General features: G+C 32.2%; 2 protein-coding genes across 2 annotated transcripts; both read left to right on the forward strand.

The window, feature by feature from the left end:
• The first annotated feature begins 1,763 nt into the window (after positions 1 to 1,763).
• On the forward strand, positions 1,764 to 5,675 carry LOC149392916 (Major facilitator superfamily protein). Its single transcript, XM_089616800.1, has 18 exons — positions 1,764 to 2,015; positions 2,113 to 2,175; positions 2,292 to 2,381; positions 2,457 to 2,516; positions 2,701 to 2,766; positions 2,865 to 2,930; positions 3,018 to 3,093; positions 3,222 to 3,286; positions 3,386 to 3,478; positions 3,579 to 3,659; positions 3,749 to 3,833; positions 3,922 to 3,968; positions 4,079 to 4,141; positions 4,248 to 4,307; positions 4,425 to 4,478; positions 4,570 to 4,629; positions 5,010 to 5,124; positions 5,238 to 5,675. Exons 1-18 carry the CDS (start codon positions 1,845 to 1,847, stop codon positions 5,378 to 5,380), a joined length of 1,458 nt encoding a protein of 485 aa, XP_089472926.1. The 5' UTR covers positions 1,764 to 1,844; the 3' UTR covers positions 5,381 to 5,675.
• A 722-nt stretch (positions 5,676 to 6,397) lies between these two features.
• Positions 6,398 to 7,088, forward strand: LOC149392917 (Low-density receptor-like protein). The gene is made up of 2 exons (XM_089617579.1): positions 6,398 to 6,632; positions 6,719 to 7,088. Exons 1-2 carry the CDS (start codon positions 6,479 to 6,481, stop codon positions 6,841 to 6,843), a joined length of 279 nt encoding a protein of 92 aa, XP_089473705.1. The 5' UTR covers positions 6,398 to 6,478; the 3' UTR covers positions 6,844 to 7,088.
• The last annotated feature ends 12,632 nt before the right edge of the window (positions 7,089 to 19,720 follow it).

Here is a 19,720-nt window from a genome sequence, read left to right on the forward strand (position 1 = left end):
TGAGATTTTCTGTGTGTATATATAGACACTTGGTCTTAGCTAAAGCTTTGTGCAAAACAAAAAAAAACAAAAAAAAAACCTTTTTTTAATATGTTTCTTTATTTATCTGGAGCTACAAAGCCAAACTCAACCGACAAAAGTCGTTTGTTAATTATGGTGAACTAGTTCACTTTGTTGCGTTTGACTAGTAATGTGTTATTGAAAGTGGTGCTTTCATTCATCACTGGTCATACAGAAAAAGGGATTAATTTGGTGCAGTTTCATTATATGGTTTCATTGCGCAAAGTAAAGTGTGCTTGTCACATAAATAATTGCATCTATATATTCTACAAAAAAAAAAAAAAAAAAAAGATCATGCATTAAAGGTCTATTTAGAGCCCGGAAATTCGAAAACACAAATGTGGACTCCACATATGCACATTTGAATGAATTTTTCTTTTTCCATAATTTTTCTTAGAAAATAAAATCGTACATTTAGCTGTAAGTTTTTCCTCTCATTTTCATTTACCTCAAATTTTCTATAATCTAAATAATGCAAAGAAAATATTCAGGACTCTATTTTCATATCCATCTGATTTCTTACAGGTTCTAAAATATAATGTTTTAAGTTTAATTTATCAAGAGCAATATACAACTGATGTCTGCTCAGACAAGTAATTTCACAGCATTATATCAATAAAATTCAAAGCTTCCTAAATCAGCAAAATGAGGTTCATTATTAACTCTTATTTTGATTGGAGAGGAGGATGAAATTTGGGGAAAGTTCTCAGACTCGAAACAAGTTCAGAGAAACCAAAAAGAAAATCAATTGTATTGATTGTGAGTCAAAGCTCAACGTATTTAAATTACAAGGAAATGTCAAATCAATCGGCATACTTTAAACGACAAGTATAATTACTTCAAAAAAAATGACGTATAAGAAACGACTTGTCGTATAAAGGAGCGATTAAATGACTAAAGAAAGAAACGACATAGACACCGTAAACTACAAGAAAAACAGGAAAAATGAAATTGAGTCCTAATAACTCTGCAGTAGTAACTCTCGATCCAAGGAAGTTATAAATAAATTGGGCCTCTTTCAATAGTAATTTTTTTCTTTTTACTTATATTATGAACAAAAAAAGAATTAAGTACACAACTTGACCATAACTAGCCCAATCCAGTTAAGGTTAAGAGTTAAGGTTTTTTTTCCTTTTCCTAGAAGCCTTAAAAATAATAATAAAATATTCGTGCTAAAAAAATTGATTAAATTAATCGGTCAAAAATCGGTAAAATATCTGATAATAAGACCCGGTGCATGATTTCCATATTCACAAAAAAATATTTATTATTAGCATGTTTTTATATTTTTAATCATAGAATATTAAAAAAAAAAATCCTAAATGATTGGGTGGATATTAAAATTTGGAATAATTCCTAGCCGTTAGTCCATGCGACGTCCACGTCAGCATATAGTGTATATGGAAAGAAACACATGCAAATTGCTCAGAAGGCACTCGTCCCATTGGAATTTGATCACCTTCCTAACCTAAACAAATTATTATTTCCCTTGTTTGGGATTACTTGGTTAATAATATTTTAATAACATAGTCTGTATGACAGCTTCAATCTCACATGTAACACCAAGTTTCCAACCAAGTTCAAACTTTCCGCTTACGAAAATCATATCTTTTATTTTCATCTCAATCAACACTAGAAGACAAAATAAATAAATAAATATTGTTAAACTCTATGGTCCCTACTTTGTACCTTCCCATGACACTAGTGCTAGTTAAATACAAGCAATTTGGTTTTGCTTAGATGCTTGAATACTATAATAAAAAATAAAAAGAAGAGCAAAAACAATGATGGGTATTGAGAAATGCATAGACGCTGAGAATACTGAGATTGAAGATTTGGAAGAACCATTTCTTGGGAAACAAGGCAACTTGGATAATGATCAAAGTGGGTCAATTTGGATGGTCTTGCTCAGCTCTTTTGTTGCTGTTTGTGGCTCTTTTGAGTTCGGATCATGTGTAAGCACACACACTAATTTTTGAAGATTTGTTTTTTTTTTATATATAATTGATTTTTTTTGTATGTTTATATTAGCTTAAACAATTGTTTTGACAGGTGGGTTTTTCAGCTCCCACACAATCTGCTATCAGAGAGGATCTGAATCTCTCCTTAGCCCAGGTTTGTTCAATTGTCACAAACTCGCAATGAAAAAAAAAAAAATACAACACCTTTATTGAAACATATATTTTAAGGGATTAATTATCATAGTTTTCATTATGTATTTTTTTTTTCAGTACTCAATGTTTGGATCAGTCCTTACAATTGGCGCAATGCTCGGCGCTATAACGAGCGGACCAATCTCCGATTTCATTGGCAGAAAAGGGGTACACATAATCTCATATTCAAATTCAAAACAATAATAATTAAGTACAATCTATAAATCTTATTTTCTATGGCAGGCAATGAGAATATCAGCTGGTTTCTGCATAACAGGATGGCTTGCTGTCTACTTTGCCAATGTATGCAATTTTTTATTTTTCTTCATATTAATTAATTTACTTATTTATTTATTTATTATTATCCATATAAAGCTTTAGTTTTGTTAAAATGTGTCTGATAATTTAATATCTGCCCTTCGAAAAATCTTGTAACTATTTCGATATCCATTGATTCGCCTAGTTCTCATCGAAATTGTTGTTTCAGGGATCTTCGTCTCTCGATATGGGACGGCTTTTCACTGGATTTGGAATCGGCGTTTTCTCTTATGTGGCAAGTTCTTACAAGCACCATTGATATTCCAGTACTAAAAGTGCTTGATTATTTATTAAATAAATTAAATCAAACGAAGTAGTGTCGATGATGAACAGGTACCGATATTTATCGCAGAAATAGCACCAAAGAATCTCCGTGGAGGCCTCGCGACACTAAATCAGGTTTACCATAAATATGAGAATTTAATCATTAAATTGACTAAATTATTTATTAAAATATATTTTTTTTCTTTGTAACTTGTTATTCAGCTCATGATTGTTCTCGGAGCATCGCTGGCTTTTGTCGTTGGAACGGTCATACCATGGAGATCACTGGCTTTGACCGGTATTTTTTTCTAATTCCTAAGTTAATAAAAAAATTAAAATTTTGAATCAGAGTATTGATAATATGGATCATATATATATATATATATATATATATTTCTTTCATTATGTTCGTGTTTTAATCCGAAGGTGTTATACCGTGCATTGTCCTACTTCTCGGTCTACATTTCGTCCCCGAGTCACCTAGATGGCTTGTAAGAATTTGCATTTTGAAAACTAAGCTTCCCAAAGATGAAGAAAAAATAAATAAATGACAATTAATTTTAGTATGATATATAATATTTTTTTTTTAGGCAAAGATGGGTCATGTGAAAGAATTTCAAAATGCGTTACAAAGCCTCCGTGGCAAAGACGCTGATATTACCAAGGAAGCCTCTGAAATCCAAGTAATAATTTCATTTTACTTGATACGGATTGGATTCTGTTTTTAGTTGAGAAATTGATTTAAAAAGAGAGATTTTTTTCTTCTTAATTTTCTCTTGACAGGTTAATATTGAAACACTTCAGAGTATTCCAACCGCTAAAATGATAGACTTGTTTCAAAGAAAACATATCCGAGCAGTGACTGTGAGCAATAATAAATTTTATTTTATTAAGTCTCAAGTAATTGTTTCATTATTCACTTGAACTTACTTGATTTTTTTTAACGGTCATAGATTGGCGTCGGATTGATGGTGTTTCAACAATTCGTCGGTATAAATGGAATCGGATTCTATGCAAGTGAAACGTTTCAAGAAGCCGGTAACATAAAAATAAATTCCTCTCTCACTTTAAATATACTTTTGTGTGGTTTAAATATAATCATTAGATTCTTGTGTCGAAATCGCAGGATTTTCTTCGGGTAAAGTTGGGACCATTGCCTACGCTTGTGTTCAGGTACTCAATATCCTATTTTTTTTTAATCCTTTTTATAAATTAAAAAAAAAAAAATTCAAATTCAACGAAAACCATTTCAGTTTATTGCAACGAATATCGATTTTTGACAGGTTCCGATAACCGTGGTTGGAGCAATATTGATGGACAAAACGGGAAGAAGGCCTCTCATAATGGTAATTAACAACTTGATCATAGAACACAAACACAAACACAAACATGAATTCTAACAAACATAACTTGTAACTCAAGTAAACCCTTTTATTGCAACTGTGTATGAAGGTTTCGGCAAGTGGGATTTTTGTCGGGTGTATCCTAGCCGGAACTTCGTTTTTGCTAAAGGCAAGTGTTCATCAATACCTTACTAAAATTTTTGTCCCATCACTTGTTATTGTCACTTATATACAATAATTGTATGTAAAACTCTAATGAATTTCTTTTCTTGTTGCTAAAAATCAGGCTCATGGTTTTCTTCTTGAATGGGCACCAATGATAGCCATCTCCGGCGTCCTGGTAAGATAAAATCGGTAGATAAAATATTTAAAATATATATACGTGAGTTGTTCTTAATTTTTATTTTTATTTTATATATAAAAAAAATCAGATTTACGTTGCATTCTTCTCAATTGGGATGGGACCGGTTCCTTGGGTGATCATGTCTGAGGTAACTTGCTCTTCAAGTTATATACCTACTTTTTATTATATGTACCGACTCGTTGTAAGAAATTTCGTGGCATACCTACTATTCAAAACTTAATCGTCAAATACTAAACAATTTATATTAATCCAGTAAAAATCAATATTTTTTTTACTATTTCCTCAATGTTTATAGTTTTTTTAATTTTATTTTATTTTAATAGAAAGGGCTATTTACAATTTAAATTTAAAAAATAAATGGATGTTAGTGGAAGTTTATTAAAGTAGGTATTCTTGAAATGAGCATAAAATAATTGATATTTGCGGAATTTCCCGAATTTGTTATTTATAAGTTCAACCTTTTTTTTATTTTTTTTTATTTTTTATTTATTTATTTTTTTTTTACAGATATTTCCAATTAATGTTAAAGGATCAGCTGGGAGCTTAGTGGTGCTTGTGAATTGGTTGGGTGCTTGGGCTGTGTCCTATTCTTACAACTTCCTCATGACTTGGAGTTCCTTTGGTAAAATAATAATTTAATTTTATTAATTAGTAAACTAGTTACTAAATAATGACATTTATAATATAGGAAGTTTCACATACTTTTTTCTTTTTTTTTTCTTTTGAATTGTACAGGGACTTATTTCATCTACGCCGGGTTCGCTCTCTTTGCCGTACTATTTGTGGCGGTTTCGGTCCCAGAGACCAAAGGCAAAACATTAGAGGAGATTCAGACTTGTATCAATGAAGACAAGAGAAAAGATCATGTTTTGGATTGATGAGAAAAAAGAAAACCCCAATTAGTGGTTTTGAGAGAAATTGATTTAACTTGGTGGTGAAGCAAGAAAAAAAACGAAATTCTTGAGCGGGAACACAAAGAAAGGCAATTTTTGTTTAGTTTGTTCAATAAAGTCTTAGCTTTGTTTTCTCGTACTGTTAAAGTCATGTTAAATAATAATTCATTTAATATGGAAAAGGAAGATTTTTGTAGGCCAATATTTTATATACTGTTGTTGTTTCGCATGAATTTAGAATAAACGACAGAGGTATATAAAAACGACGACAAAAATAGTGTAAACGACCACCATTGTTTTAAATGCTTTCCATTTAAAAAAAAAAAAAAAAAAAAAAAAAAAAAAAAAAAAGAGAGTAAAAAGTTAAAGGAGTCTATGAAAATATTTTACAAGTTAAAGGAGTAAAAAAAGAGAGTAAAAAGTTAAAGGAGTCTATGAAAAAAAAAAAGAGAGTAAAAAGTTAAAGGAGTCTATAATTATATAAATGTGTCCTAATTCGAAATAAATGTGTCATTTATCGTCATATTCCACAAATTAATTACGCGAAACAAGATTCAAATAAAAATACCTTCAGCATAAACGACATTATTAATAAATCTCAATCAATCCAATGGATAAATGGTAACAGTGACGCAAAAACCTTTTGCTAAACAATCATTAAAATAGATATAAAGAGAAATTTTAAAAAGATATGTAAATGAAACTGAAAAGAAACGCTCTAAAATAACTTTTGATATATGTAAAAGAAGTAAGAGCGATTGAGATTGATAAGAAAATGAGAACGATGCGCAATTAATATTTCGAAATATCGTGAATCCCTTTCTAAAATGAAATATCGTGAATCTCTTTCTAAAATGAACAACATGTCAGCACGTAATTTTCATTTAATTCCAAAAATAGCCCCAATAAACCGAATGTCGAAGCTTAGCTTAAGGGGGGTAATGTCGTCAATCTCAGTAAATAAAACCGCTTGATTTCATATTTTTTTTTTATAATATGCATAAGCAAATAAAAAAGCACCGACAAAAAAATATATATATATAGAAAGGAAGGGAAAAAAAAAGCTCGAGAGTCTCTGCAACAATGGCGTCTTCATCATCAGCAGCGAAACTCACGTTCCGAGTTCTGATGGCGATTCTCATCGTCCTCTTCGCATTCTACGTAGGTCGTCCTCTCTACTGGAAAATCTCCGCCACGGTCCACGATATCCGCCACAACAAACAGACCGTTAAACAAGGTCTGATCTCCTTTCTCGCTCGAAATCTAGGGTTTCGGTTTTTCTCCGGCTTTGTGATCCAATTTTAGGTTTCAATTTTCCTTCAGGTCTGTCGCAAATCGTTCTCGAAGCGCAGAGAACGGTCGGTTGGTACCACGACGAATCGGATTCGGGTTTCCGATATGGTTCGAATCGGAGACTGCTTGAACTTCAGAAATCTCGAGGCCAGTGATGAGTCAGTAATGTTTGCTAATTTACATGGATTCACTCGTAATTTGTGTTCAGAATTATGCTAATTAGGAAGATGAATAAAAAAATTAGTTCAATACTTTAGTTCTAGGTTTGTTGCGGAAGAAAACCAATACGACTTGTAATAAAAACTAGTGTGGAATTGTAATGTGTATGATCTATAATGTTCGTTTTGTTATGTGATTTGCATTTCATTTTTAAGGCAAGAACTAGAGATTTTCTCTCAAATGAGAATGACCAATAATGGTAGAATTTTGATATTAATTGACAAAATATAAAGATATGGATATGGATATGACAAGAACTCTTAATTTGGGTGGGATTTGACATAATTTGGGGTGGGATTGCTCCAACTCATCTCAAATTTTACCTTAAATTTGGTGTTGATAAATAATTCAACCCCAAATTTGGGTTGAAACTAATTACAAATCCATTCACAAAAAAATTAATTTGTAATTTAGATCCTAATTTAAATAATTTATACAAAAAAATACGTATTATTAATTAAAAAAGAGAGTAAATAATATGACATTGATAATAATACATAACATTAATTAAGCACAATACAATCAAAATAATATTTGTTTTTATTAGTTAATTTTTATATTGTAATATTAACATAATATTTAATATAAAAATAAATTAATTTTATTTTATTGACATAGGAAAAATATATTAATGTTTAATAAGATTGATATTGGCATAACATATTAATTGAGAGGTTAATATGAAATTAATATAAAATAATAATGAAAAGTATAAAAAGAGAATATTTTTTTGGATAAGATTTGGTGTTGTGGGTTGGAGCGTAAACACTGTGAAACAAGATATACATAATATGAGCACTGCTATTTGTCACGATTCACGCAAGTGAACAATTTTTAACAATTTTAGTGTTTATCATTTTGGGCGGGAAAAAATCGTGAAACGTAATTCATGTCAAAAATCATTTCCGACGATGAAAAAAAATAAAAAAATTCTAAAAAAATGTCTAAAGTATTGAAAAACGTGATGGTATCATAATTGAAAAGTTGAACATTCATAATGATTACTTATTTTGGGCTCTGTTTTTGGAGCTCCATGTGAATACAATAATGGAGTTTCGGAAGATGTGATCTTTCTTATTTTGGCCCTTAAAGTTAGGGATACGAGTCTGCTAAATAATGTGTATGTTAAGTTATTGAGAGTTGAGATTAAGGTTTAACTAAGATGTTAAAATACATGACGACTTTCGTTATAAAATATTTATATTTTCGGAAATTAATCATATTTTCACATTTTGGTAAAAAGAGAATCGAAGAAAATAATTTATGTCCATTTCTCATAGGTATTTAATGACCACATGATTGTACTTTGTATAATAATTAAAGGAGTTTTTTTATAATGTGTTTAAATGGTTAATGTAATAATTTTGGTACAAATTATACAGATGTGATCATATGATACAAGAATATTATTATTAATAATTTAGTAAAAATGTATTTTGTTCTTTAAATATCTGTCACGCATCTAACTTAATATTTTTGTTTCTGCCTTGTTTTTTTTTTGGGCATTGGGCCTGATATCATGGTCCTGTCAATATTAACACTTCACCCAATTTTCCATCGAAAGAACTTAAAAAGAAGCTTAGAGAAAGGAAAATGGACGCAATTTTGATACTTTGAATAAAAATAGTAGTAATTACATTTTTTGACACTTTTATTGGTAACTGTAGACTTATATACCTATAATTATTGTTAATTGTAGACTTGTAAATCTACGGTTTATGACAATTGTGTACTTTGATGTCTACAGTTACTAATAAAAGTGTTAAAAAACATAGTTACTATTATTTTGGTTTAAATTATCAAAATTGCTACTAATTGAAGTCATTTCCCCTTAGAGAAATAAAAGTTCACATAGACAACTTTTGTTTTAGTGGTAATTACTTCTAGTAGCTGTTTTTGAATTTTATTATAAGAATAGTGTCCTTAAATTTTTTTTTGCAAAATAATAATTTTTAAGTCGTAAACTGTCATTTTTCTTGATGGTTACGATTTAAAAAAATTTCTTTTATTTTTTTGGGTTCTATTTAATTTTATCTACTTTAAAAAATATTTATTTACGGTTTTAAAAAATGCTATTTTGAAAGAATTTAAAATAGACGTTAATTTGTAAATGTTGCACCCTAATCGTTATTTTTGTAGTTTTCTCATGTTTTTATATATGGAAAATTATGTAAGTACTAGAAATCGATACATAATGCCTTAAATACCTTACATTGTGAAATCATTCATGTATTATCTCCCAAGTTGAATACATGGATAGAAGTATCCTTGAGAATATATTGAATACCTACTATACAAAGTTACCTCAATTTCATTTTCCTGAATATTATCTTTCTTGTAGGAGAAAGAGCTAGTTTTTTTTAGGCGACGAAAAAGGCTTGAAAATATATATGAGACGACTAACGAGGTATTCTCATAATAAATAAATAAATAAAAATGACACATTATAAGAAGAGGAAATGGCGGTATAAGTGCCCAAAGTTTTCGGGTGTTTACACTTATGTACCCAAACTTTTTTGTTTCGCGGCATAAGTATCCAAAGTGGCTTCTCCGTTACGCTGTAAGTGTTTTGGACGTTAAATGTAAACGGTGAGCCACGTGTCTTCATCCTACAATGTCTGAGTTTATAAATGAGAGTAAGTGGCGGCACAAGTGCCCAAAGTTATCTTTTTTTTTTTTTGCAAGTCGAGCAGGACGACTTTATCGGAGGCTGTGATTTTATAAATGAGAGTAAACTTTTTATTTATTTATTATTATTTAAAAAAAATTGTTTGATGGTGGAAGCTCGAGTCATCCTTGGTGGCTAACGTGGCGAGGAACGAGACGAAGAGGCGGTGGAAGCTCGAGTCGTCCTTGGTGGCGAATCCCGTATTTTTGCTTGATGTCGCTCACGATGTCCTTGGGCTTGTAGTTTGGAGACACTTTGAGCTTCTCTTTGATGATGCTCGCCACCCAGCTCCTCGTGGCCTGGTGGTCGTTGGTGGCGGACGAGCCCTCGCAAGTGTGACCCGGGTTCATCTTCTTGATGCAAATTAGTTGAGTCGTCGAGAGACGCGACGCGTGGATTCTCCACGGGCAACCCTCCGATTTGCACTTGACCGTCATGCGGTGGCTGTCGTTCTTCTTGTACCAGAACGCGAACTGGTGGGCGATCGCGTACTTTCGCAGTGTCTCGCGGAACTCGTGGACCCCGCTGAACCACTGCCCCACGTCCGTTATGGTGTCTCGCCATTGTTGGGCTCCTTTCGCGTCCGCCGCCGATGAGTCCATGAGAGGAGGGAAGATCGACGGGGCTTCGATTTCCATGCCGTCGCCGCCGGAATCGTGGTGGTTCGGGTCTTCCGGAAAGTCGTCCTGCTCGACCTGCAAAAAAAAAAAATCCGATAACTTTGGGCACTGCCGTCATTTACTCTCGTTTATAAACTCAGACATTGTAGGATGAAGACACGTGGCTCACCGTTTACATTTAACGTCCAAAACACTTACAGCGTAACGGAGAAGCCACTTTGGATACTTATGCCGCGAAAAAAAAAAAGTTTGGGTACATAAGTGTAAAAACCCGAAAACTTTGGGCACTTATGCCGCCATTTCCTCTTATAAGAAAAGTTTTTAGAAATACGGCAACTCATATAACGTCCACAAATACAACCATCCTTATGTTGTCGCCTATCGGCATAAAGGTTCTGGAGATCGTCTCACATATAATTGCATTAGATTCTATACATATACAATTAAATACGGATAAAACAAGATCTCTATAAATTATTATTGCGCAATTTTTAAATGTCTAAGTTAGAAAAAAAAATTCATTTTTGTGGGGTAGAGTTCGCCCCCCTAAATATAATTTGCCATTGGGCCTTTGAGCTCAATAATCACCAAAGCCCAAAATTTACGAGTTAGTCCATGAATTCAATAAACGACATGTCATTATCATCTCATGTCAGTGTTTGTCGTAAAACTCTTTTAAAATAGTTATTACCCAAATTCATTTACGAGCTCAGAGCGTTACCACCAAAGATCGTGACGAAATCAAAGTCAGCACAGGAGATGCGATCTCGCCTTGAAACCCGGAGAGTTGACGATTTCTACCGAGTATGTTCAAACGTAAGAGCGACGTGGCAGATCAAGATGCAATGAAGGACGAAGTCGTCAATACATGTCTCCGAGGATATCGCATATCGTCGTGGTATAAATTCTCTTCTTCAGAGAGAATTTGGCACGTTACGTATTATTATTATTATTATTATTATTATTATTATTATTATTATTATTATTATTATTATTATTATTATTATTATTATTATCGTACATACTCTCTCTCTCTCTCTCTCTCTCTCTCTCTCTCTCTCTCTCTCTCTCTCTCCCCGAATTGTATTCTTGAGCTCGTTGTTTTTGAATTATTTTTTTTCTCACAAAATAGTGTTTTCAAGTTATATAAACAATATTTTTTATGTTTACATATTTTGAGAATTTGTTTGTTATTTTGGGCTCTAATTAACTTTAATTTGGTTTATTATATATTATTTAATTTATAAAGAAAATAATTCAAATAACTTTTAATGACTAAAAAAATAATAATTTTTAGAGGATTAAAAACAACTAGTCTATTAAAAATACTATTTCTGTAATTTTCTCTATAATATTTGTGTTGTACAAAATAACTACACAAAATGGACGATTCCTATTGATTTTTGATGTATAAAGAAAGAATTTGGTTACACTATGTCAAACTGGATTATTTCAATTTTATTATATATGTTTATGTGATACTATGTAGTAAAAGTAGTATAGAAAGATTTAGATTTGCTCAATATCGATATTGTAAATATCTACCGTATATAATTGTGTAATTATCGGTTAAAGTTATTGAAAATTTCAACATCATATCTCAATTATGGGTCAATCTTGTGGAGATGAAATCATCATTGCCTGCATAATGTATGGTATTTTAGTTTCCATAATGAGCTAACACTTTCTAAAATGCAATAAAATTTCGCAATATTTAAATATCGATCAAATGAGGAAAATAAACAAATACGAAAAAAGAAAAAAGAAGTCAATGTGTCACACAAGTAGCTCACAAGTGCTCATGTACTTCTTTCGTGATTGCATTGGCATGAGCTTTATCTTCAAAATGGTTCTTCTTTTAATTAAACAAGCATTGAATATAGGGTTGGCCCAAGTAATATGATACCCATCCACCCAACCACCCATTATATTAATATACATTAAAAAAAAAAAAATTGTCAATGGGAATCTAAAAAAGCGTGAGTGTGATGTTATTTCTTCATGATTTTTTTTAATTGGAAGTGACGTGACAATTGAAGCATTTGAGCTTTGAACCATATGAAACATTACGCATGCTAACATCTATTAATAGAGTAGTCTAATATTTGGTCATAAGTCAAAATAGGTCACCACAAGCTTGAACTATGCTCAAAGGTATAATTATAAACTTGCAAGCTTGTCTAATGGAGAAAGTTTCCAACTTCGTGTCCTTAAAATTGTTTAGAAGTGATGAATAATAGCTGAAGCTAGGGGGACACACACACACACACACTCTCTCTCTCTCTCTATCTCTCTCTCTCTCTCTCTCACACACACACACAATGCTCGATCTAGTTGACTCTCCAGATGAATTAATGTATCATGTCAAGCAATTCTCACAGCTAAAATGTATTGTTGAGTTGTTAAGAGAATTAGTTACGCCTAAACTCAAAAGTTACCGTACGGGTGAGTTGTTTAGATGCTAATAAACGATTATCATTCAACCCATATGAAAAGGTCAATCAAAGTAAATTGGGATCAAATGTTGCCTCCTCAGCGAATCCTTAATATCAGATCTCTCCTTCTATATTTCATTCGAATTCGTTTAGAGCCTTGAGTAAAGGGACATGTTTTGACTAGCTTTGACTAATGCGAAATATCCTAACTTGTCTTTTTCTTTTCTTTTTTACCAATTTATTACAACAATTTTTAGTGCCGTATCACCCTTCCAACGACTCTCGCATTGTCTAAATTCCCGTAACCATATATATATATATGTTGTTACGTTATTTGTTGGCTTTATTTTTTAGTGCAAGTTGTGTGGAAAGATGTCGGTCGTTATGTTTTCACTTCTGGTATGACATCTTTCCTCCTGTGTGTGATGTGAATTTTCTTAACTAAAGAAAAATTCTACACGACGCAAGCGAACGTGTCGTCAAGTAATAAAGTGCAAAAGCACGGATATCGATCCCACAAGGACTCTAGACTATTTCCGAAGCAAACTCACTAGCTTTCTTTTTCGAGTTATGGAAAATGAAAAATGGGGGGGTTTTTGATTGTTTTGAGAACAAGATGAAATGTAAACAAAAGTGAAAACACTATTTAAACACAAGTTAAAAGGAAGGGGCGCGATTTCGTTATTTCATCGAGTCGGTCGGTCTTGGTACGATTCTAAGCTCGGGTTTAGAGTTGTAAAATTTAGTCTCAATCCCTCTTAAAACATTCACTAATCTCTCTCGAGTCTTTAGGAATCTAGTTACGTGTCGAACTTACACCTCTCGGTTTGGGTCCTACTAAAACACAAAACCGCATTTAGCCCGGGATTTCAATCAACTACATCTACCCCCTAGTCTTTCTATAGCTCTAGGAAGGTTAATGATGGGACGGGTAGAGCTCACTCGTTTATTACCTCTCGGTTTCTAAACTCGTCTAAGGTTCACTAATTAGTTAGCTACTCTAATTAGCGTTAACACACAACCCATACCCATAATATTTCACTCTCAACCCAACCATGAAGCACAAAATCTAATCTAAAGGTTTGACCAACCAACTCAACTACTCAACTACATCGCACCCCAAATCTATTTAGCTACTCATAATTAAGAATAAACAAAGTAAAATTGAAATAAGTAAAAGAAACAAAACAATAAAGAAACAAGACATTGAATGCTAATCTCAACAACCAAACAAAGCTTTCATTAACTCAAGCACTACTTCAATATTCCACTAAGATAAAACAATAAAGTAATCACAATACTCAATGCTCAATAGATAAAAATAATCAACAAAACTCAATAGAATGCTTGAAAGCTTAAAATATGTTCAACAAAGCATTAAGTGGAGTAAATAAGTAAATAACAATAAATAAAAGAGATAGAGTTAAGGATGAACAAATGGAGATGATGAGGATGATGGAGGTTGTCACTTCTCCCTCTTCTTCTTCACTTCCAAGCTCAAGAACAAAAATGAGTGTCAACCCTAGCTTTCTCTCTCTCACTTTCTCTCTCAAGGTTTCAAAACAAAAACTAAAGTGTTCTATGCTAAAGCTTCTTCTTTCTTTCTTTGAATAAGTGTATATGAGGGTTTAGAAGAGGTTTTCGGAGCAAATATGGACCCTTGGATGAGATCCAAAGGCCAAAAATGATTTAAAAGACGAGCTCCAAGAATTCTGAAAAAGCACCTGGCGCGGCGCGCCACATAACAGGCGCGCCGCGCCACTCTTGAATTTCTGAAGGCGCGCCGCGCCTCTCTTGCGCGTTGGCCGCTCGAGCTCTCGGGTGAAAATTTGGTCACCAGGGGCGCGGCGCGCCAATAAATAGGCGCGGCGCGCCAGCCTTGAGAAGCTGACTTCTTGTTGACCGCCGTTGACTTTTGTTGACTTGACTTCAAATGACCATAACTTGCTCGATTTAGCTCCGATTCAGCCCGTTTTCGCACCACCACCTTCTCATACTCTCTCAAACCTGAAAATGCAATGAAAACTACAAAATAATATCAAAAACATTAAGAACAAGCTTCGATTCTTATCTAAGAGTCATAGATAAGTGTGAATGAATCTCACTTATCAGTGTGCAGACTCTTTTTCTGGCAAGTTTCCAGTTTTGACAGATTGCTTCGCTGGTGACTTATTGCTGAGTTATTGCCTCGTTGCTGTCTTCATTACGAGATATCTGCCTCGCTGGTGTCTTCATTGCAGGATATCTCTCGCTACTGTCTTCATTGCACGATATTCGCCTTGATGGAGTCTTTACTATGTGATATTCGCTTGAGGCCGGGTAAGGAAACCCGAGATAACTTCCAGGATTGTAAAGCTGCTATAAAAGCCATGCGCTCCTCCTTAGCAGCCTTGACGTTTTTTATCAAACACTCAGAGCTCTTAGACGTGCAAGACCGGCGGACTGGGAGGCTGTGTGCTTTGGTTATAAGCGGTGTATTCTCTCAAACACTATTCCACAAAGATTGAGTGTCTGTGAGAGTTGGGTTTTGTGTTCACGTGATTGAAGGTTCACGTACTGCTGAAGACTAAAGGTCATCCGAGCCAGGAGATTGCTCGAAGGGTGGAATTGAGACGGAGCTCAAATTCAGGGGGAGTCCCTGACTAGGTGATCACTGGTGGTAATAGTCTCTAGGTTTTATTGATTTGTTGTTTGTAATCAGATATAAACCTTGTGTGTACTATTGACTACAAGATAGTGAAAAACCTTTCCACTGGCAGCGTGCCCCCAGATGTAGGTGTGTTTCACCGAACTGGGTAACCATATCGTGTGTACTTTGTTTACTGCACTGTTCTGTTGTTTATCCATATCTGTGTTCAAGCAAGTTGTCGGACATATTGTCAACACATTGTGTGCGACATCTTGTCTTTGCAACTAATCAGAATTTCAATATATATATATATATATATATATATATATATATATATATATATATATATATATATATATCAGAAGTTAGTGTCATATATGTGCAATTGTGCATGACTGTTATATAACTGATTCAAGTACCTTTTATCATGGAACCGGTAATGCTTATTCCCTATTCTATATTATCTCAATGAATAATTATTTGTTCACCCGTACTACATTTTACAATATATAAATATAACACAAACTTATCATTCATGCGGAAATTAATTTTTTATCCTTGAAAGAAAAAAAAAATCTGTAGGTACTAAATTAAGTTTTCCTTTCATTTTAATAAGATAAATCACGTAATTATTATTTAATGCAGAGAAAAGTATTTACTTTTCTGATTATTAAGTTCAGTCATACATCAAAAAAAAAAAAAACATCAGTCACGTGTCCAAAGTGCCCCAAGCACACCGCAAGTATTTTCGAGAAAAAAAGAGAAACAAAAGTGAGCTTTTGACCAAAATAATTAATTTCCATTATTTTAGTATAAAAGTAAAGCACCTTTTAGTGCATAGACAAAAAAAAAATTAAAAATAAAAAAAAAAGACGAGAGAAGAAATGCTCCAAAGATTTTCTTGATCCAACTGTTTAATTCGCTATACTAAAAAAAGAAATTCAATGTCTACTACAAATTCTTGAAACTCTTATTCTAATATTCTCCACCATTCGAGAAAAAAAAATGATATGTGGGTTCTCAACTTCATCACTCGTAAAGTTGATCCCAATTAACTGATTTAATGATACGAAATTATGATACTAAACATAGTGGAGTTAATGTTCAAGATATTTAATAGATAATGTAAGGATACACTAACTAATGCGTAGGTGCATGGTGGGCATATATCTATGAATGGCATTGAGGGAATTTTCGTAGCCTTTATGAAACTAATATTTTTGATATAGAAAAATATGTAAATCAAAGTCGGCATTGGAACAAACTATATTTATTATTAGACTTAGAGTACTTTTGTGACTTGACCTAAGCTTAAGCTTTGTATCAAAGTTCAAGACAAATTTCTATACTCTTTTTTAATTTTTATAAACTGAATGTTCGACAAAATAATAAGAAGATAAATGCGACAAGTCCATAGAATAAGGGCTGAAAAACCAGTGAGCAGAGCATATAAGATCAGAGAAACTGATAGTTAAAGACTAATAATCAAATCAAAAGAATAAATAAATATGGTCAGATAATTACAAAATAATTGTTTTAACCACGCAGTCAACATTTATTATCCGGATAAAGGTACAAAGTCACGCACTCAACACTTGTCGGTATAAAATTGATGAATTATGGGTATGATCAACCCGTAATAAAAAAATAAAATAAAAATCAAGCACTAAAATAGACAAGCGATGAAATAAAAAAAGGACACTCTCATTTACACTTATTAACATTTTTCACCTCAGCACCCACAGCATCTACCAATTTTAATTGTTATAATTAAACTTGTATGTCATAGAAATAATTTGGCCAAAATCTTTCTTCAATCGGCTTGTTCTGGTCGATATACGAGTTTTTACTAGGACAAATGTTGTAGCAAGTTCTTTTCATGATGTTGTATATGTTAAATCCAAAATTGCATAACACTGATGATTTTTTTCTTTTCTTTCACATTACTGTAATGGCGTTCAAACCCTTTACATATGTACAACCTAGTTTGGATATCGCATGATCAGTGACGGATCTAGGTGGGGGTCAGGGTGAGCCAATGCCCCCCCTCAATTTTTGAAAATTATTTTTCTAACCTCAAATTTTTATATTTTTTATAATTTTACCCCTAAATTTTATTAATAATTATGTTTTTGACCCAAATTTGTAAGTTTTTTTTCAATAATGCCTCTCCTAAAAAATATTTCTCAAATTTGCCCCCCCTTGATTGAAATCCTAGATCCGTCACTGCACATGATATTGTATGGTGTGAACCTGACTTCTACACAATCTTAAATAAGTATATTAGGTAGAATAAAAATATTTTTCCCTACCTAACATTTTTTTTTCCACATAACGTTTATTTAAGATTGTTCAGAAATCAAGTTCACACCATAGAAAAAATAATCCGAAAAAATAAATTAATAAATTTTTTTGCTAGCAAGACATCAAAATACTTCACTATAAATACCATGCAATTGTAACAAACTGACACAATTGCATGCATTTTTCTTTATTGGTCACCATCGGTATATGTTACGTGTATATGTTAATGATCAATCACGTATATATTATTTACAATCGGTCGTCATACATACGTGTATAAACTATTAGTATATGAATATAAATTAGCAGAATTATAACATTAAATTAAAAAAAAAATTGATCGATAGACGAGAGAAAGGAAACGTAACATTACATTGTACAAATAAATAGAAAGAATAATCAGGTATATAGCAGCTACAGAGTCATAGTCTACCAAATCGACAGCAAAATAAAGTATTTTTTATTTTGATAAGCCCACGTGGGAAATCAAATATAATCTGCACAATTGGCTTTCAATAATATTGCGTGATCTGTATTCTGTACTTCAATCAATAAATATGAATTTTGGCCTTGCTAGAGAAAAAAAAAAAGGTATATATTTATTATTTCTTTTCGGTGACTTGTACCCCTCTAGTTTCGATGAATGTGGTACCAACCTAAATTATTGTCTCCGGGCTATTTAGCGACGCAATAAACCGTCACTGATTATTTGGAAGAATTAATACACATGAAATACGTAAAATTTATCCCTTTCTGAAAATTTGTCTCACAGCCTTTGCGATTTTTTATTCTCTCTATATACAATACAATTGCATAGACAAGCTTGATTTAGATATAGCCGCGGTACATTATTAGTTACTATAGGAAGTTTTTATTTTATTTTTATTGGAATAACAAAATTTTACTTGATTATCATTGATGGATTCTTTATTGAAATGCAATTAAATTATACTATAAAATAATTAAAAAAAATAAAAAAAATTATTGCTACAACACATAAGCGTAATAATTTCATTTAACACAATAATAACCACAACAAATCGGCAATATAATTAATAAGATGTCGTTATCATTGATGGATTCTTTATTGAAATGAAATTAAATTATACTATAAAATAATTAAAAAAAAAATTATTGCTACAACACATAAGCGTAATAATTTCATTTAACACAATAATAACCACAACAAATCGGCAATATAATTAATAAGATGTCGCTATATACGTTCATCACTACAAATATGTATCGACAATTTTAAGAGTAGCCGAGACACCACCGGTCTCGTTAATTCCGTTTGCATAAAATATTATCGCATCTAATAGTAAATTAGAAAACTCACAATCTCAAGTTATATATTATAATCACAACTATCCTAGAATTCCCGGAGATATTTGATAACAAATTACGAAAATTTATCTATCCAGAAAGTTACACTAATATGGAATGAGAATCTATAGCCTGATAAGTTAATATAATTAGGAGAAAACTTTGGTGATTAGACATCTGAGTTAATGTTCAACAAACAATTTTATTCAACCATTGTTTTCTAATAATAGTAATTTTAAGATATATATGCAATTTTAGACTTGTGTATAGTCTATAGACTGTAGAGTAAATTAAACGCTCAGAAATAGACATCGATGCAAGAAGAATTAATCTCTTTGGATCTTGTTGGATTCTGTTGAAGATTTGGCTTTGCTTTTACTCGATGACACTTTTGATTTTATTATTTTCTTTTGTCGGCTTCAATGTCTGCTTATATTTAGAAATAAAAAAGAACAAATACTGATGGAGAGAAGTAGAAAGATAAAATCCTTACTCCTAAGTAGTATTTAACTATATATATTATATATGATATATTGTTGACAATTTTTCACGATGGAAAAAAATATTCGGTGATCACTATTGAATTATAAGTCTTGAGTGATATGTAACTAATTAACCTCGTAATTGAGCGGTTTATCCCGACAAAGAAGACAATTTGGTTTACGATTTTGTTCCAAATTACTTATGTGGTCTACTATTTTTGGACCAGTGATATCCGATATGGGTCCCGATTAAAGGAATATTTACTGTTCATGGTCAATTAACACAACTTTTTGAGAGAAAAATACTTGTATTTAATCTCATTGACATATTTACCATACATGGTCATCT

The sequence above is a fragment of the Urtica dioica genome, chromosome 6, assembly GCF_054948205.1.
Source record: "Urtica dioica subsp. dioica isolate 48M chromosome 6, U.dioica_male_clone48M_v1_H2, whole genome shotgun sequence".
Taxonomy (NCBI): domain Eukaryota; kingdom Viridiplantae; phylum Streptophyta; class Magnoliopsida; order Rosales; family Urticaceae; genus Urtica; species Urtica dioica.